This window comes from Zeugodacus cucurbitae, chromosome 4, assembly GCF_028554725.1.
Source record: "Zeugodacus cucurbitae isolate PBARC_wt_2022May chromosome 4, idZeuCucr1.2, whole genome shotgun sequence".
Classification (NCBI taxonomy): Eukaryota; Metazoa; Arthropoda; class Insecta; order Diptera; family Tephritidae; genus Zeugodacus; species Zeugodacus cucurbitae.
Window position 1 is genome coordinate 30,253,242 of NC_071669.1, and position 22,185 is coordinate 30,275,426.

General features: G+C 34.9%; 1 protein-coding gene across 1 annotated transcript in view; it reads right to left on the reverse strand.

Annotated features, from left to right (window-relative positions):
- The window catches only part of LOC105219958 (peroxidasin), a 179,075-nt gene extending 160,446 nt beyond the window's left edge, over positions 1-18,629 (reverse strand). Inside the window, exon 1 of the mRNA XM_054228930.1 lies at positions 18,314-18,629. Within this exon, the coding sequence (XP_054084905.1) occupies positions 18,314-18,486 (173 nt within the window). The 5' untranslated portion in view covers positions 18,487-18,629. The remainder of the gene's footprint in view (positions 1-18,313) is intronic.
- Positions 18,630-22,185: the final 3,556 nt, after the last annotated feature.

Sequence of the window (22,185 nt, forward strand, 5' to 3'; positions counted from 1 at the left end):
AGTAAAGAAAGATACAGTATCAGCATGGCAACGAAGGTGGGAAAATGATAGCCGCGGCAAATGGACGGTCAGACTTATAAGGGATCTGAACCTATGGACAAGCCATAATTTTGGAGAAGTCGACTACTACACAACACAGCTGCTATCCTAGCAGAAATATCTTTAGAATCGACAGTTTTAGATAGAATTACCAAAAGTTCAACCCACTGAGATTCAGCAGCAGATAGTGTTATAATGAAGGTCGGAAGTCCATAATGGCGAATCATTGCAATTGCCTTTTTTCTCAGCTTCCCAGTGCGCAGGAGAGGATCTAACACCTTTCAAAACTTCATAACCATAATCATGTTGAATCAAATTTTGAACAAAGTTGTCATTTAATAGATTTTGAGCCGTAACTCGGTTGCAACCTGAAAACTTACGAAGGCAAATGGATCTACTATTCCTAATTTGTAACAATTCTAATTTTTTATAATAGTAGAACATCTTTGGAATAGTACATGCTCTCCTTCGGTCAAAATGTCGGCTTTCAGAACGTACTATCTTACTATATGTTTCCGAGCATGTACGTTTCTGCCCAACGTATATTGTTCCAAATGACAATTCTTCTGAATTATTATCTCGAATTATATCCATTGGTCTTTGTCCTTCGCCTGGCGCTATAACTAGCGATTGTAGTCTATGTGTTCTATAGGAATGTTATCCAAAAGAGACTTTTGACCACCTGGATAAAGTTCTGCAGATAACGGTACTATGGGAATACGATTATCTGAGAGAGAAATTTGTTCTTCAACCAGTCTAGTATCATCATCAGATGCAATAAAAGGAACTTTTTCTTGGTTATTAAAACCAGAAATCCAGTTTTCATTAACACGTATATTGTGCTCACGATATAGAGGGATGTTTACCAGAAATGGCAATGCTTCGATTACCTTCGCAGGCCTTATGGTATCAGTCATACAATCATGATTATATTCTAAACCCCTTCTTAAGTGAATTTGTATCACATGAGTTTGATCAAATGAACAAGGTAAAGATGTCACAATATTTTTAACAGAAATGGGAATATTAACAACACTTTTAAGCGAACTTTGCCCTTGATATCCCAAAGGACGGATAATCATAAATGGCAGTCAAGGCATTATTAATCGTTCTTCGATTGGAGTTAAATCTTGCAAACAATCTGGTATTTCAGGGAAGACTAGCCCATTTGATAAAAAATTGGAATCTCATTATTAGCAATTGCAATTTTACAAGTTGCACAAAAATTGTAATTTCCGTCTTCAGAAGGAAACCTTTGCATCAAAAATAAAGCAGATGTAGCAATCGGGTGATTTTGAGCAATAGTTTCAAAATTTAACTTGTGTATTTGTTGTGAAAACCATAATCCCCCACAGCAAATGCATACTTCGGTAGGACCTTTCTCTACATTTTCAATATAAATCCTTCGAAAATCTCTTTAATTACCGCTATTTTCGAAAATATCAGATCTACAACATTATTTTCTCTGCTTAATCTATTTCGCTGAGACTGCCTTTCGTTTTGATTTTGTCCATTTGTCAAGTTATATCTATGAAGACAAATTTGGCTTTGGCGACGGCGTCTCTGATTAAGAACTTTTTCCCTTACACCCCTCCTGATAAGCAGTCGACGTTGTGTTTCTCTATTACGTTCCTCCCTTCTTATTTCAGAATTTTTTCTTGCATGTTGTCTTTGTACTCGACACTCATGCAAGCGTTCTAAATTCCGTACCTCGGAATTTTCTCGAGTATTTCTAATTTGCTCTTCAGAGCGAATTTGAAGATTTTGCCTCCTAGTTCTACGTTGAACAGTATTTATACTTTGTTCAACAGAACGTATCTCGGGATTTTCACGCCGAGTTCTATATTCTCGAGCATCTCTTACTTGCTCTTCGGAGGGAATTTCAGGAGTTTGCCTCCTAGTTCTACGTTGAACAGTATTTATACTTTGCTCACTAATTCGAAATATTTACCCGTAAAAATCCTTCCGGGATTTACCGAGCGGCCGATCGAAGGTCATGGACGGGTTACTTACAATTGATCATACTGACAACATCTACATATCCTGTATAAGTACATTACTATTTTCTTACCTAAACCTGGGTAAAGCCCGCTCTTTTCAAAAAACTATTAATCAACTTATGCATCTGCTAACAAATATTGATTCGAAGGCACTTGAAATATAATTTTGTTATTAAGTACAATACTGTGCAATAAAATGTGTAACAAAACAGAAATTAGTTCACATTTTAATGCATATAAAAAATGCAAGTCAATTCAATATTCATATTGGTTTATATTATAGAACATAGAACATTAAAATATAACCAACACATTGTCATTATTAGATCTGTGAGAAAGTGCATAACAATAACAAAAAATTTTACTACTAAATGGCTAATCGAAATATTTGGTATCTGAAAAAATTATAGTTCGATTTCAATAATACGAAACGAGCGACGTGCCGATTTTACCAATTTTTAGCTCCAGGTCAGCAATGGAAGCTGAGATTCACATATAAGGTATCAATTTAAAATTGAAAATAGAAAGAAAGCCGTTAAACCATTTGTTGATGTGATTAGGATATCAAGAAAGTGTTGTAGTTTCTAAGATATATCATTTGACCCAAAAGTGAGCGGTACCAAGCTCATTGTTCACTGTTTATACGGGGTCACGATTTCGCCCATCTGCATCATCAATCTTCTCATGGTGCCAAAGATTGTGTATACCAAGTTTCTTCAAGTTACCTCAAGTGTAAGTCAAGTTATCATTATATATAGTATAAATAGTAAATAGTATATGAGGATTGAGGTAATTCCTGAACCACCAAGTTACATTATATCCATGACAATACACGCACTTAACTTTGGCTAAGATATCTCATATACATACTAACCGATATATGAGGAATAAAACCCACCGTATATTTGAAAAACCAATAGTTAGGTATATGGGAGCTAGGGAAATTATGACCCGATTTTAACCATTTTTGCTACAGAGACACACTATGTTATGAAAAGGATTCCCTCTGAATTATGTTAAAATATTTCAGAGAATTAAAGAAATTTTCGGTGAAAAATTAACTTTAGGTACAGAGTTCGTTATGTTCGATATGAGGGACCTTGAAAGGTTATAGTCCGATCTCGACAAGTATTCCACAAGTGGTGTGTAAAGTTTTATTCCGCTATGTTCATTGGTTCCTAATGTATATATTGTAAAGTGAACGAATCAGATGGAATTCAAATTTGAGTTATATGGGAAGTAGACGTGATTGTGAACCGATTTCGCCCCTTTTTCATGTGCCCCAAAGTGCCCTGTCTTACGCGATCCTTTGTACAAAATTTACAAAAATTCTGTTTTCGGTATTTTGGGGGCGTGGGGGTGATTCGATTTCGCCCATTTTCAATACCAACCGTCACATAGTGTCATATGTACCAAGTTTCATTAAGATATCTCCTCAACTTATCGCCTACAAAGACGGACGGACTCTCTTTATCAACTTTGTTGCGAGAGTATAAAAAAGGATTGTGAAGAGTTGTTCGACACTAATAAAAATGAATGATACAGATTTTTTGTTGTTCTTGTTCTGTTTTTGAATTGCGTTTCGACTTTTTTTGCTCTCAATATCCTCTAAATACTATATGTAAGCAACATTGATTAAAAAACCGTAAAAATTAAGTAAAAAGCAATAAATTTTGCTGCGGAATGTCAAAAAGTGTGTTTATTTGCAATTTGTAAACTCATTCTAGACAAACTGTACCATTATAATATATATAAAAACTTATAAAATATAAAACTTCATAAATACAAAGATGCGAGTCACTCTATGTATGAACATTTGTTTGAGTTTAATTATTATTCAAAATTAAATAACTTTTTATTATAACATATAGTTAGTAAAAAGAAGTTATTCACGTTCTATCCAAAACTTCCCATTTGCGAATCGCTACTGACTCGGAAAAAATCTATACATTTCTGAAGCTAATGTTTACAGGTGATATCGCAGCAGTTATTATAGCCAGAGACACAGAAGAGGCCCGAAGAAAGCTGAACCAAGTCATGATTAGTACGCAAGCATGGCTTGACTCGCACAATCTCCAGCTCGCCACAGAAAAAAACAGAGCTACTTTTGCTAACAAACAAGCATATACCTCTAGAAGTTAGTATGCAAACGACTACGGATATTCTGAGGACACAAAAAACAGTGAACTACCTCGGTGTAAGACTGGACCCCAGGTTAACCTTCTGGGCACAAATCCAGCACGCCGCAGGAAAGGCAGCGAAAATCACTTCCCAACATTGTTTGATTAATGGCGAACATTGGGGGCCCACCCAAGAAAAGAGAAAGCTCCTAATGTCAACCACTATTAGCGTCTTACTATACGGAGCAGAGATTTGGGCTGATGTGCTAAAAAGGGAGAATCGGCATAAAGTATTGGCCAGAGTGCACCGGACTGCAGCTCTAAGAGTCGCATCAGCTTACCGAACAGTGTCAGGGGAAGCAATATTAGTTATAAGCGGTAATGCCCCAATTGACCTCCTAGCCTACGAAAGGAAAAAGATATGGGAACTAAAGAAAGTATGTCCAAACAATAAGAGCGCGATTGAACAAGTAAAGAAAGATATCCTGTGCTATCCTGTCACGGGTACTTCAAAAAGTACCTCCACAGAATGGGAAAAGTCGAAGAGTCGTCCTGCCTATACAACGACGCGACAGAAGACGACGCCGAGCACACATTTTTTAAATGTGAGCATTGGCAACGGGAACGCACAGCCGTAGAAGACCTGGTTGGCCCAATAGACGCGGATAACATAATCAACGTCATGCTGGATACCAAGGAAAACTGGAATATTATCCAGAAATACGTAGCCAACTTGCTACGCAACAAAAAGCGGGACCTGGATGCAGGTGTGCAAATGTCAGAGTTGAATTCAAAATATTTTGAATTCTGGAAAAGTTTACCTTACCTATTTACCAAGACTTGGGTTGTGTCTGGAAAAGGAAGCAATATTTGTGTGGAAGCCATTGGTGGATATGGTATACCAAAACGACAAAATTGTTGTCCTCTTATTTCACTAGTACACGGGCGACTGTGATTATGCTTTTGATAATTTAAATAATTTTCTAATCAATGACTTCGGGGAATGTCTCAGGATTTTGAAGGTTGTTCCTGGGAGCATTATTAAGCCAATACATGCCATGCACATATGGGGAACCCCTCTGTTGAAACTCTTTTCCAGCAATAGTTTTTAACAAAATTTCCTCCAATAACACCGGTATTATCTTTGAAAAGTTTAAGGATTTGTCGGTAGCGGTAATCAAAATTTCTAGCACAAGTAACCGCATTTGAGCGGATTTAGCGATATCTATCTTGGGTTGATAAAATGTTGGCTACCTCTTCAGAAATATCTTTAGAATCGACAGTTTTAGATAGAATTACCAAAAGTTCAACCCACTGAGATTCAGCAGCAGATAGTGTTATAATGAAGGTCGGAAGTCCATAATGGCGAATCATTGCAATTGCCTTTTTTCTCAGCTTCCCAGTGCGCAGGAGAGGATCTAACACCTTTCAAAACTTCATAACCATAATCATGTTGAATCAAATTTTGAACAAAGTTGTCATTTAATAGATTTTGAGCCGTAACTCGGTTGCAACCTGAAAACTTACGAAGGCAAATGGATCTACTATTCCTAATTTGTAACAATTCTAATTTTTTATAATAGTAGAACATCTTTGGAATAGTACATGCTCTCCTTCGGTCAAAATGTCGGCTTTCAGAACGTACTATCTTACTATATGTTTCCGAGCATGTACGTTTCTGCCCAACGTATATTGTTCCCAATGACAATTCTTCTGAATTATTATCTCGAATTATATCCATTGGTCTTTGTCCTTCGCCTGGCGCTATAACTAGCGATTGTAGTCTATGTGTTCTATAGGAATGTTATCCAAAAGAGACTTTTGACCACCTGGATAAAGTTCTGCAGATAACGGTACTATGGGAATACGATTATCTGAGAGAGAAATTTGTTCTTCAACCAGTCTAGTATCATCATCAGATGCAATAAAAGGAACTTTTTCTTGGTTATTAAAACCAGAAATCCAGTTTTCATTAACACGTATATTGTGCTCACGATATAGAGGGATGTTTACCAGAAATGGCAATGCTTCGATTACCTTCGCAGGCCTTATGGTATCAGTCATACAATCATGATTATATTCTAAACCCCTTCTTAAGTGAATTTGTATCACATGAGTTTGATCAAATGAACAAGGTAAAGATGTCACAATATTTTTAACAGAAATGGGAATATTAACAACACTTTTAAGCGAACTTTGCCCTTGATATCCCAAAGGACGGATAATCATAAATGGCAGTCAAGGCATTATTAATCGTTCTTCGATTGGAGTTAAATCTTGCAAACAATCTGGTATTTCAGGGAAGACTAGCCCATTTGATAAAAAATTGGAATCTCATTATTAGCAATTGCAATTTTACAAGTTGCACAAAAATTGTAATTTCCGTCTTCAGAAGGAAACCTTTGCATCAAAAATAAAGCATATGTAGCAATCGGGTGATTTTGAGCAATAGTTTCAAAATTTAACTTGTGTATTTGTTGTGAAAACCATAATCCCCCACAGCAAATGCATACTTCGGTAGGACCTTTCTCTATATTTTCAATATAAATCCTTCGAAAATCTCTTTAATTACCGCTATTTTCGAAAATATCAGATCTACAACATTATTTTCTCTGCTTAATCTATTTCGCTGAGACTGCCTTTCGTTTTGATTTTGTCCATTTGTCAAGTTATATCTATGAAGACAAATTTGGCTTTGGCGACGGCGTCTCTGATTAAGAACTTTTTCCCTTGCACCCCTCCTGATAAGCAGTCGACGTTGTGTTTCTCTATTACGTTCCTCCCTTCTTATTTCAGAATTTTTTCTTGCATGTTGTCTTTGTACTCGACACTCATGCAAGCGTTCTAAATTCCGTACCTCGGAATTTTCTCGAGTATTTCTAATTTGCTCTTCAGAGCGAATTTGAAGATTTTGCCTCCTAGTTCTACGTTGAACAGTATTTATACTTTGTTCAACAGAACGTATTCACGCCGAGTTCTATATTCTCGAGCATCTCTTACTTGCTCTTCGGAGGGAATTTCAGGAGTTTGCCTCCTAGTTCTACGTTGAACAGTATTTATACTTTGCTCACTAATTCGAAATATTTACCCGTAAAAATCCTTCCGGGATTTACCGAGCGGCCGATCGAAGGTCATGGACGGGTTACTTACAATTGATCATACTGACAACATCTACATATCCTGTATAAGTACATTACTATTTTCTTACCTAAACCTGGGTAAAGCCCGCTCTTTTCAAAAAACTATTAATCAACTTATGCATCTGCTAACAAATATTGATTCGAAGGCACTTGAAATATAATTTTGTTATTAAGTACAATACTGTGCAATAAAATGTGTAACAAAACAGAAATTAGTTCACATTTTAATGCATATAAAAAATGCAAGTCAATTCAATATTCATATTGGTTTATATTATAGAACATAGAACATTAAAATATAACCAACACATTGTCATTATTAGTTCTGTGAGAAAGTGCATAACAATAACAAAAAATTTTACTACTAAATGGCTAATCGAAATATTTGGTATCTGAAAAATTATAGTTCGATTTCAATAATTCGAAACGAGCGACGTGCCGATTTTACCAATTTTTAGCTCCAGGTCAGCAATGGAAGCTGAGATTCACATATAAGGTATCAATTTAAAATTGAAAATAGAAAGAAAGCCGTTAAACCTTTTGTTGATGTGATTAGGATATCAAGAAAGTGTTGTAGTTTCTAAGATATATCATTTGACCCAAAAGTGAGCGGTACCAAGCTCATTGTTCACTGTTTATACGGGGTCACATGTAGTACTTTCGTATTTCAATCAAATTCAATACTTCTGTCATTTTCGTTAGTGAGTTAACGCACTTTTTATAGCTTTCAACGGAACCTTTATATTATACGAAGCGTGGACGTGGTTATTATACGATTTATCCGAGTTAATGCATTTGAATTAGTTTTCAACTAAACTTTTTATGAGGGGTGGTTGTTATCTATCAAGTGTAAGTCAAGTCTACTCTGTGCGAGAGTATAAAACTTAGACACAAGCTTTGAGGTCCTCATGTTCGATCTGGGGTCTAACGAAAATCATTATAAATAGTATATGAGGATTGAGGTAATTCCTGAACCGAAACCATTTTCACCACCAAGTTACATTATATCCATGACAATACACGCACTTAACTTTGGCTAAGATATCTCATATACATACTAACCGATATATGAGGAATAAAGCCCACCGTATATTTGAAAAACCACTAGTTAGGTATATGGGAACTAGGGAAATTATGACCCGATTTTAACCATTTTTTCTACAGAGACACACAGTATGTTATGAAAAGGATTCCCTCTGAATTATGTTCAAATATTTCAGAGAATTACCGAAATTTTCGGTGAAAAATTAACTTTAGGTACAGAGTTCGTTATGTTCGATATGAGGGACCTTGAAAGGTTATAGTCCGATCTCGACAATTATTCCACAAGTGATGTGTAAAGTTTTATTCCACTATGTTCATTGGTTCCTAATGTATATATTGTAAAGTGAACGAATCAGATGGAATTCAAATTTCAGTTATATGGGAAGTAGACGTGTGAACCGATTTCGCCCCTTTTTCATGTGCCCCAAAGTGCCCTGTCTTACGCGATCCTTTGTACAAAATTTACAAAAATTCTGTTTTCGGCATTTTGGGTGCGTGGGGGTGGTTCGATTTCGCCCATTTTCAATACCAACCGTCACATAGTGTCATATGTAGAAGAACAGGACACACGCTTAACTACAAAGTTATCCCAAATAACAGAGCAAATATCAGCTCAATTTTCTTCACAGTCAAAAGAACGGAAGTCGGAAGCGAAAGGAATATCTTCACAGTTGGAAAAGCACGAGGAGATTTTGTCAACACAGTTGGAAACGATTGAGACGTGTATGTCAAGACGTTTGGAAGCGCATGTAGAGATTTTGTTATCACAATTGGAAGTGAATGGGGACACCCCACACCCCTCACAGTTGAAAGAGGAGGAGTCGATGGAGGTGACCTTACAAAGAGAAGAGCTGTCAACACAGCTGAAAGTGCATGGAGAGTGTTTACCATCACAGGTTTCGGCACAGGTGTTGACACAGTTGAAGGAACAGGAGGTGCATAAACCGACGCAGGTGATCCCAGAGGAGACAGACGTGTCATGGACAAAAGATTGTGATCTGAAGGAAGAAGATTCTCAACAACATAAGCCTCCAGGTGTGAAATGTCCAAAGAAAGAATAAATAGCTGCAGAACGTCCAATCGCAAAGGCACAGTGCAAAAGTTTCAAGTTGGCTGGTTGCTTATATCGAGTATGGAAAAGTAAAGAAGGACAAATCTCCCGATCTTTCATGGTTGGTCGGAATGAGAGATTACCTAAAGTTCCCTACGAGATGCACAAAGGTCCAAGTGAAGTGCACATAAGAAGCACGGAAACCATGGGAAAATTAAAGCAAATATTTTATTGGATTGGTTGTCGTCAATCAGTCATTTCGAATGGCTAATGGTGCTCAGTGCATTGAAGCTAAGGGGACGAGACTCAGGAGTCATAGCGAGATGAAGCAATACAGTTCGGAAGCACCATTTAAGCGATTTGCCATGGTTGTAGATGGTCCATTACCTACCAGCAAATCAGGAAACAGGAGTGGTTTGATAGCTAGGACGGAGAAATACCCAATTCTAAGCCAAGAGACTGACGAGATGGTGAACGTGGACATCAAAAGTTGGAAAATGTGCCGGAAGCTATGTGTCCGGAAAATATTTGAAGCTGCATCACATTCAGGATCCGATATCATGGTGGAAAGATTCCTCCGAAATTTGGAAGAGCATTTTAGAAAGCTGGTGGACAGGTATCACCACAGGTACAGAGGATGTCCATATATCCATATTCCTGGCGTATCGGCCTGGAAACAAAGGAATGTTAAGGAAGACAACTATAACTTAGAAGACGAGATTAAACTGGGCAGTGTAACGAAAATGGCACCAGAACAAACTAGAATTGACAATCGAAATCGATAAATTTCCAGATGTATCTGGACATCGATATTCGTAGTTGCCAGAATGTCCGAGTGCCGATGTATCGCTTACAATCGACTATATAAGGGCTGCCGGACTGGCAGCAAGCCATAGTTCTGATAAGAGAGTTGTCGAGTGAGGACAATTCTAAGGAGAGAGTTGTCGAGCAAAGTGTAAACAAGTTATAAGTTAGAGTTGTAAAGTAGGATATTGAGTACTAAAGTGTTAAGTTATAAGGAATTAGAAATAAAGTTTAGTGTATAGCCATTGAAGTGTGACTTTAGAGTTTTAGAGTAAACGATTTATTTTGGAAATCCGTTACAATACTATAGATAAGAAGTTTAAATGAAATATTATTTTTAATATTGAAACGGCTAACAAAAGTCAGCACGAAACAAAGCCAATTTGAAATAATGGTGGAATTTATGCAATCATATCCAAATTTTGCCAAAGGCTTCACGCTTTTACTCACTCTTGTGAGTTCAATCCAAATTGTATGTGTTTCGGTATTTGTTTAAAGTAGCTGCAAGTTTTATAGCTGGATTTACTGGCGCGGATCTTATAGGCTCAGTTAGATCCTCTGTTATTCATTGTAAGTCATAATCAAAGGCTTCCTTGGAACCTCGAAAATATAATTAACTTTCGAATTGATATACACAGTAGATCTCCCGTAGGACAAGCTTAATATTTTCTTCGTTACTTGGTAACATCAAATCTGCTATTTGTTTTGCGTCGTTGCAGTAAATCAAATCCTCAAATAGGTATCATAAGCTTTAGTTTAAAACAACTGGGCTACAACAACTGGTTTTTTCATAAATAATATTATTATAGCATAATATAATTATATATTATAGCATTGGTTCATGCTAAAAGGTGAGTGAGTGAGTATATTTATTATTATTAGTTCCACATTCATTATAATACGGTTTAAACAGTAAGCTACACTTTATTCAAACAGCAGAAATTGATACATTTGAATGTTATCGTGACTGGGGAGTCGCCGCGGTCAAACAAATGTCCGATCGCAAAAAATATCAATTCATCATAAACATTGAAGGCTACTCCTGAAACAAAACATTGCAGTAATAAAGTTTTTAGCAGAACGAGGTCTTACGTATCGGGGTAGTCCCCCCACAATGGGACTTATTTAGGCTTATTAGAATGAATATCCCAATGTGACGCATTTATGGCTCAACATATTCAAAGTCATGCTACTAAAAGAAAAGGACATGCGTCATATTTATTTAAAAGAACTTGTGAGGAATTTACTCATCTGATTGGATCAAGCATACTGTATCAAATAATTTGCGAAATTAAGAGTTACAAATACAGCATTTTTCCGAAATTACGAACACATTAATTGTCAGGCCTTTTCGTTACAACGACTTTTTCGTTAATTCGGTTACTCACTTACTTCACTTGTTTTTCAATTAAAATTGGTTAAATATCCGTTAATTGAGGTTTAATAAATTGTTACGCTATACGAGATCAAAATATTTTTTCATTAGTAATACTTGATTAATCGCCGTCCTCTTGGTTGGAATACGAAGATCTATGTGATGGCTCCTTCCTGAAGTCAATCAATACAATAAGTTTTGAGAAATTGACATTGTTCTTCTATGATTCTTTTGCCTTTTTGTGCTGATCAATAATTTTGAGCTTTTCTATCGAATTCAATATTTTTCTTGAATTGAATATTATATTTTTAATTCTGATTTTTAACTCATTCTGCTTATTGTTTTTCATGTGTTCGTTATACCGAGTATCTACAAAATCGCGAGGTTAGTTATTTAAGGTACTCAATGTAAAATTTTTGCTTGTTCGTTATAAGCGGTTTTCGTTAAAGCGAATATTCGTTATTTCGGAAAACTGCAGTTCTGTCAAGAGGCTCTTGGTTCACTATAGATTCTCAAGTTAAGGTTATTAAATAAACGAAACTGTTACAAACAAACTTTTTTGGCTTTAACAAATGTAAACTTAGAGATAACACTTTCAATAAGGATTTTTTTAAGCCACTGTCAATAACAGTTGCCATATCTGTTTTCGTCGCCTAGACTGTTCTCCAAATCATCTTGTCTTCAACAATGACAAAAAACACCGAGTTGTTCAGCAGTACGACCATCCATGTTCAAGAACTTAACGAGTCTTTCCAAAGGTATAAACGTATATAAAGGTATTTTGGTAGAAAATAGCGCACCACCAGAGTGATTTGGTCTACATGCGATATACATATCTGTTTGTAGAATCCAATGAAACTGAGTAGTATGTATTTGGTACAGGCCCGCGCTGGCTTAATACGGCACTGATGTTATTATATTATGTGGTGTATGTCTCGAATATCACCGAATGCTCCTGAAACATTCGGAATTCCATAATTTTTTTTAAATCATATGTAAAGCATGAACATGTTTAAGCAGATACATAAGCGTTTGCGAAACTTACGTCTATAAAGATGAACTCAACCTAATAATATTAGGTGCAGTTTAGTTGAACAATTACAAAGCAAATTCACTTACATTAACTGGATATCATTACTGATATTCTGGGGAACATACTCCAAACCTGCTTGGCCGCAGCGTAGAGTTTGGAAAAGGCAAGTACATCCTATTGGAAAATATCAATATAATCCAAATTGCATTCAGCATTCTGTATTCAAAACACTAAAAAAACATATAATTTTTAAACAAAAATTGTATACCACGTTGCCTTCGAAGAGTTAATTATTCTTATAATTGATTCAAACCACCTCTTAAGACGTTTTAGAACAAACTATTTAATTAAAACAATATTCACTATTGTATTACAAATTAATGTATGTGTGCGTGAAAGAATGCCTTAATATGTATAGAGGGAACATATACAAATATTCATTTGTTTTGATAAATACGTCGTGGCCATAATGTACACACGCATAGACATTTTTTTAATTTATGAATACATACAGGAAGTTTTCTAATTCTTATCCATGCACATTAGACTGGTTGCAAATTATTTTAAAATATCTTACACAAAATAATATTATTTTATACTCCCCCAGCATGTTGCAAATAGAGTATATTTAATGGTTTTGTTCACATAACTGTTGTTTGTAAAACCTAAAACTGAATGAGTTAGATATAGAGTTATATACATCAAAGTAATCAGAATGACGAGATTAGTTAAAATCTGGATGTCTTTCTGTCCGATAGTCAGTCCGTGCAATGGACAACTTGAGTAAAAACAAAGATATTTTGATGAAACTTGATACACGTGTTCCTTGGCGGAAGTCATTAAAAATGAATGATACATGTTTTTTGTTGTTCTTTTTTTTTTGAATTGCGTTTCGACTTTTTTTGCATACTATATGTTAGCGACATTGATTAAAAAACCGTAAAAATTAAGTAAAAAGCAATAAATTTTGCTGCGGAAAGTCAAAAGGGTGTGTTTATTTGCAATTTGTAAACTCATTCTGGACATACTGTACCATTACAATATATATAAAAACTCATAAAACATAAAACTTCATAGATACAATGGTGCGAGTCACTCTATGTATGTATATGAACATTTGTTTGAGTTTAACTATTATTCAAAACTAAATAACTTTTTATTATAACATATAGTTAGTAAAAAGAAGTTATTCGCGTTCTATCCAAAACTTCCCATCTGCGAATCGCTACTGAATCGCAACAAAATCCATAAATTTCTGAAGCACATGGTTACAGGTGATGATAAGTGCTTAAGTAACAGCTGATTTTTGTTTTGAATATTGACGTATTTGTCAAAAAAATGAAATAAATATTATTTGTTGAAAAAATTTTTGGAATTTCTTGCATTCAATGACGGTTATATGCTTTTCTGCGACTTGCAATAGGTGCCCTCATTAGCTTGCGGGGAAATTCGGTGTCATTTTATTGTTTCCATCCATTTTCGAGATTCTAAATTTATTCGTCGCAAAGTTATTTTTCATCAACAATAATTTCAATTGTCAGATGGTATTTGTAAACAAATGTTTTACATTGTGCTGCCATATATCATAATAGAATTTTATAGAAAATAAACATCGACTGTGAAACGCAAATGACTACTCAGTCAACAGCAATGCTTAGCTAAGATTTTATTTGGGCAGAACTTAAGTACGAACTATGAAACCGGGCATAAGGCTCTATGTGCGAGCTACTTTCAAATCGTTTATTTTATAATCTAAATTGAGATTGTGAAGATATCGCATTATAACTTTGGACTAAAAGTTTTCTAGACCCCAGATACCGAACATGAACCCCTCAGTGATTGTGACCAATTTTTTAAATGTTTTCCTTATAATAGTGTAAAAATCGGGTGAATACTTCTTCCAGCCCGGACTTTTTGTATCATCTTTACTATAAAGTTTAGTGTCTCTGGTATTTTTCGTTGCTGAATTAAGGCATTTTTATTAGTTTTCAAACATCCCATTTGGAGGAACAGTCAGATATCCGGATTTCAACTCCACTCGCCATCCTGATCACTTTGGTATACAGTAATTCCCGCTTAAGAGCCACTTCTAAAAAATTAACACTTTTGAGACATGCCCTGGCTGTATGTATATATGTATGTACATATGAAGATGTTCAGGGTGACGAAACGAGTTGATTATCTGCCCATTTATCCGTCCAACCGATAACTTGAGTAAAACTTGAGATATCTTTATGAAACTTGGTTAGAATTTCCGATGGGCGAAACCGAAATATTGTTACACCCATAAAAAGCCGTTTAGTGAAAAGCTATAAAGTTAATTTATAATAATTTATAATAATTTTTTGGGATGAAAACACCATATTTTCTGGTAGAGATTCGTAAAAAAGTTCAATCAAATTGTATTAAAAACAAAAATTTGCGTGGGCCCACCCACTTTTGGATCAAAAACAATATCTTAGGGACTACACTACGATAATAATAACTTAATAACTATAATAAATAGGGCTAAGAACCACGCCTTATAATACAATTTAAATTCCATCTGATTTGTCAATTTTACATTAAATGAAACAAGCACAAATATATATATCGGAATAAAATTTGCTAAAATTGGAAGTGTCAAAGCCCCAGATATTGGATATCCGCACTATCAGAAAATATCGACAAATGGAATGGAAATGGTTTCTTTGTAATTGCGTGTCTCCGTGTCAGAAATGGGTAAAATCTGATTACCTTTCCTAGCTCCCATATACCTAATATAAGAATTTTCAAACTTCTGATGCTCCTAATACCGTCGGTTAGAAAATGAATTTTCACGAATTCGAATTTTTTGAATTCTGTAACTCTATTTTCGCATTTGCAATCTTACTTTCGAATAGCGAATATGACTTACGAAAATTTGCAATTATGTAATTCGAATTTAATTGTCAAAAGTATTCGAGTTTCGAATAAAATATTCGATAGCTTATGAGTTGTGGAATGAAAATGTTTTGAAACATTTAAGTATTTTAATAAGTTTTATAACATATTATACTACAGATAAGAAGTTTAAATGAAATATTATTTTTAATAGGGACACGGCTAACAAAAGTCAGCACGAAACAAAGCCAATTTGAAATAATGGTGGAATTTATGCAATCATATCAAAATTTTGCCAAAGGCTTCACGCTTTTCTTGTGATTTCATTTCAAATTGTATGTGTTTCGGTGTTTGTTTAAAGTAGTTGCAAGTTTTATAGCTGGATTTACTGGCGCGTAACTTATAGGCACAGTTAGATTCTCTGTTATGCATTGTAAGATATAATCAAAGGCTTCCTTGGAGTCTCGAAAATATAATTAACTAAAGCCCAACGGATCCTGGGCCAAAAGCGACGAAGAAAAAGCGGAAGTTTTTTCAGAGAAACTAACCATTTTCGTTCCATGATACCTTACCGCAGCTAGAATCAACGCAATGTGTAAGCGAAATTCAACCAAATACAAAAAAAGAAGTGGAAAGTATCATCAAAATTAGATTAAAGCCTAAAAAGGCTCCCGGCTTCGACTTAATTACATGTGATGTATTGAAACATCTAACACCCAGAGCATTTACAAAGCTTACATCGATAATAAACGTCTGCTTAAATCTCAAATACGTCCCAACGTCATGGAAGGTATCCGAAATCATCATGGTACAAAAACCTGGGAAAAGTGCACATGAAGCCTCGTCATATCGTCCAATCTCATTGTTGCCTATTTTGTCTAAGCTACTTGAAGCTGTCATTATTAAAAGACTTGAGAACATAATTGAAGAAAAAGGTATCATACCAATTCATCAATTCGGTTTTAGGACTCAACATTCCACAATCGATCAAGTACATCGCATAACAAACATAATAGAAGATGCGATGGAAAATAAATTGATTTGCACAGCTGTGTTTTTAGACGTATCTCAGGCATTCGATAGAGTATGACACCATGGTTTACTTTATAACTTAAGACGTTTCTTACCACAATATCTAACTGACTTACTTGAATCTTACTTGAGCAACCGCTACTTCAGGATCAAGCAGCGACAATCGTATACCACATTGCAACCAATAAAAACAGGAGTACCCCAAGGTAGTATCCTGGAACCACTTTTATATATCTTGTTCACTTCCGACATGCCTACGCCGACAAACTGTACAATTGCCACATTTGCTGATGATACCTGCATCATAACGACAGGCAAAAACGAAGTGGAATCGGCCAACAGAATGCAATCCTCAATTAACAAAATAGTGGAATGGACACAGATATGGTGCATTACTTTAAACGAGACGAATATTGAATTCACGTCAACTACACAAAAAAGTGCTAGATATATTCCCTTATATATTGGTAATGTGGTAATCCCATACTCCACCTCTGCGAAATATCTAGGCATAACGCTAGATGCAAAGCTGAAATGGAAAGAGCACATACAAAAAAAGTTGCAGAACTAAATCTAAGATATAACAAAATAAGCTAACAAATCGCAGCTAACAACATCGAACAAAATCCTCGTATATAATCAAACGTTGAAACCTATTATTCCATGCGGAATTCAACTGTGGGGATGCGCTGCACCGATATACATTCAAGGGATATAACGGTTCCATAATAAAGTCCTACGCAAATTTGTAAATGCCCCGTGGTATATACGAATTCAGATCTCCACGTTGATCTTCATATAAAAATGGTCCAGGAAGTTATTCACGAAACGGCATTGAAACATTCAGCGAGGTTGCAAAATCACGTAAACGCAGATGCCCGACGACTAGTAGAAATTAGAAATAGCAGGCGCAGACTAAAGCGAACAACATACTATGAACTTATACGAAAATAAAAAGTATAATACGTAATATTTAGTTTTATTTTGTTTCATTAGTTGCAATCATATGAAATGTAAAAATATATCTAATTACGTTTCAATAAAAAAAATCCACATTCTTTATAATACGAATTAATGAGTAAGTTACATTCTATTCAAACAGCAGAAATTGATACATTTGAGTCCGATCGCAAAAAATATCAATTCATCATAAACATTGAAGACTACTCCTAAAACAAAACTTTGCAGTAATAAAGTTTTTAGCAGAACGAGGACTTACGTATCGAATTCGAGCACTCACTTACTTCACTTGTTTTTCAATTAAAATTGTTTAAATATCCGTAAATTGAGGTTTAATAAATTGTTACGCTATACGAGATCAAAATATTTTTTCATTAGTAATACTTGATTAATCGCCGTCAACTTCGTTGGAATACGAAGATCTATGTGATGGCTCCTTCCTGAAGTCAATCAATACAATAAGTTTTGAGAAATTGGCATGGTTCTTCTTTGAAGATTTAGCCTTTTTGTGGTATTTAACCAATTTTAATTGAAAAACAAGTGAAGTAAGTGAGTACTCGAATTAACGAAAAATTTGTTGTAACGAAAAGGCCTGACAATTAATGTGTTCGTTATTTCGGAAAACTGCAGTATTTGCTACAGGCCCAGCGCTGGCTTAATACGGCACTGATGTTATTATATTATGTGGTGTATGTCTGAATATCACCAAATGCTCCTGAAACATTCGGAATTCCATAATTTTTTTTAAATCATATGTAAAGCATGAAAATTTTAAAGCAGATACATAAGCGTTTACGAAACTTACGTCTATAAAATTAATTCAACCTAATAATATTAGGTGCATTTCACTTACATTAACTGGATATCATTACTGATATTCTGGGGAATATAGTCCAAACCAGCTTGGCCGCAGCGTAGAGTTCGGAAGAGGCATGTACATCCTATTGGACAATTGTTATTGACCTTACTTGTGGTGTTTTTACATATGCAAAACAAAGTCAATATAATCCAGATTGCCTTCTGCATTCTGTATTCAAAACATTAAAAAACATGCAATTTTTCAACAAAAACTATATACCACGTTGCCTTCGAAGAGTTAATTATTATTATAATTGATTCAAACCACCTCTTAAGACGTTTTAGAACAAACTATTTAATTAAAACAATATTCACTAACAATTTGTATTACAAATTTATGTATGTAGGCGTGAAAGAATGCCTTAATATGTATAGAGGGAACATATACAAATTTACATATGTTCTGATAAATACGTGGTAACCAATATGTACACACGCATATACATTGTTTTTTAATTTATGATAACATATACAGGAAGTTTTCTAATTCTTATCCATGCACATTAGACTGGTTGCAAATTATTTTAAAATATTTTACACAAAGTAATATTATTGTATACTCTCAGTATAATGGTTTTGTTCACATAACTGTTGTTTGTAAAACTTGAAACTGAAAGAGTTAGATATAGAGTTATATATCAAAGTGATCAGGATGACGAGATTAGTTAAAATCTGGATGTCTTTATGTCAACGGACAACTTGAGTAAAAACTAATATATTTTGATGAAACTTGGTACACGTGTTTCTTGGCGGAAGTCTTTCGTAGACGGGCGAAATCGGACCATTGCCACGCCCATAAAAGAGTAATAACCCAATTCCTATTAAGTGCGATAACTAAGCCATAAATAATGTAATGAAAGCAAATCCCAGCACTTTACTAAGTTTTTTGTACATATCCCGTCAACTACTAAAACAAACTCTCTAGGATCATTTCATTTAGCGACTTCCTTATACAGTCCAAAAATCGATGAAATCTGATTAAAACAACGCCTACGTCTCAGCAAGGGAAAACTCTTTCATGGTGAAGTCGGCACAGACGGGCTACCCTCAAATTTGTAAAAAAAATTGGAAATGGAAACCCACTTATAGTCCAAAAACCATATCTTAGAAACAACTCGACACATTTCAACTAAATTCAGTTCGAACAATTCCCTTATCAACTCAATCCTATAGTTTAAAAATTAGCCAAATTGATTAACAACCACACCTACTTTCACTATACTATATATATAATTTTAAAGTCTATCTCATTCGTTCACTTTACGATATATAAGTTAAGCACCAGTGAAGATATCGGAACAAAACTTTGCAAAAATCAGACTATAACTTTTCAATGCCTCAGATATCGAACATGAGGACCTCGAAGCTTGTGTCTTTATCGATTAGTATAAATATCTTTGCAAAATTATGGCCTTGGTTATTATGTAGCTTGGTAACAAAAGTAGTTGAAATCGATCCAGGAATATATGTATGTACATATAATGCTTTTCGTTAATTTAATGGACTTTAGCCGAATATACATATATGTATATATACTATATATTTGTATTTATCAGTAGCATATTCTATATGTACAGTATATCAAGAATTAGTTTACACATTGCAAATAAACATACATTTTTACTTTCCGCACCAAAATATATAACTTGTTACTTCATTTTAACATTTTTTTTTTATAATCATGTTGTATTTAGATGGAATTGATACAAAAAAAAATGCTAACGCAATGCTAAATTAACTTTCACGTTCATGTGGAAGGGGTTTCGACGGCGGAAAATTTAACGTGTTTTCTGCAAGAGCCGTCGAAAGGGGATATAAGAATGTGTTAAAATAATAATATATTTTAATTACTAACATTCAGTTTTATTACTTTTTAACGACCCCATTCCCGACTACTTCTACAAACAAATATTTACAGTCGGCTATTGTATTTCTTGCAGTTGAAATACTTGAAACCGCAGTTCGCAGGCTTTTGAATCGCTATGTGTTTCCTATACAATACTTCACAGCAATTAGGGAAGGTCCATCGCTGGTAAAAACGTTCTGATATATTTGTTCATTCCTCATGAGTATTGGGAACTTTATTAGAATCCACTATATATTTTTTCACTGATTCGCAAACAGATATTAATACACACTTTTAAAAACTAGTCCTTTAAAGCTTAAAAAATTGCATCACACGTCTTATTCACTATATAGCTGATTGTAGTTTTTTCCAATAGTAAAACACTCATTAGGGTCGAGAATTTATCGCCTAAATAGAGCCAGTCTTTCACCGACCTAGAACACTTCTTGGAATCTTCTATTTATTTTGTAAACATTTGTTGTAAGGCGACCCAATAAAAAGTCGAAGTGTACCAGAGTCATCCTCAGAAAGTTCTTCAATCATCATGGATCGACGCGCCGCAGTTGCTATTGAAATTTTTCTGTTTTTATTAATTTTTTTACATTAATTTTTTTACCGATAATTTCAATATTCAACAGCTGTCAGAATTGCTTGTTCAAAATTTACACCTATATTGAAAACGGGTTGTCAATTATTTGACACCGAAAATTGACGACAGTTTTGAAATGAAATATCGACATTTTGTCAGTTTTTATAATGTAATGAAAACGCATTTGACACCAAATGAAAAGCTGTTCGTTGAGGCAGTTTTTGATGTGAATTATTTTGCCCTAATGAAAACCAGCCATTAGAACATATTACACAATTAACAATAATTTACCATTATATATTCTTCGTAATGAAATATTAAAATAATTTTGTCAATTAGTTGGTGATTATGTTTTGCTTTTTTCATAGTTAAAATACTTAATTTGGTGTCTTTAAAATGCCGGGAAAAGGCTTATAATTTGAAGTAGTCAGTTCGAGCGATCGCTCGGCCTACATATTTATAAAGGTTATGTTCACAACCATTAAAAGTACATCATCGAGAAATGCCTTATACTATGTTCCGACCGACTCTAATCCACGAGATTTACGCTGTTGAGTATTTTACCTCACTAAACCACTGGATTTTACAAGATTTCAAACTGTCAAAAAATGTCACAGCTTCGGTCAACAGCTGCGAAGAGTGTTTCTTTGCAGCTAGTAAGTGCTGACTGGTGCTGGATTTCAGAAGACGAAGAGTACCAAAAAGGACACAGTTGGCAAACGTAAAAGTCATTCCTTCGTCCAATTTTGGTTCAAATTTCATACTTTAGGAACCCCTTTACCAATTTGAACCACTTTTCAAAATCAGCGGAATATGTTGACAATCATGCCACCGGTGTAAGCTGAGGTTCATTTAGCCATACCCGCCCCCTAGGCGAATAGTCAGCCTAGCAGTCATTGGAGTTACTGCAGCGTGGCTTCTGAGGTCTGTGGACCGTCGGTATTGCGGAAGTTTATTCTGGTAATACATTGTGGCATATAAATAATAATATGAAGATAGTGCAGCGTTATGTGGGCGATATCAATCGATCTTTTATGTTTGGGATGTTTTTGGTTGTTTTGATTTCTTATTTGTTGTTCATTTTATCGGTTTGCGTTCCGAAGATCAACTATTCGAAAATGACCACCGGTACCTCTTGTGGAGATCCTCCATATAGTTTTTCCATCGGTGCACAGTGGTCGATGTTATAGGCCAAAAATAAAAAATCAATGTCTGAAATTTGCCACTGTATATATCAAAACTATTTCTTAAGAAACTAATAAATCTAACGGTAAATACATTTTTACCCTATTCCAGTGGTCGGCACCACGGTTGCAGTTTTGGACCAAATTTGGTCCATTTTTTCCCTTGTTCCATTCCTTTGTCAATTTATGAAACTGATCACACCTTCAAAAAAAAAGTTTGATGCCAAATTAAGAAACTGGGGCACTCC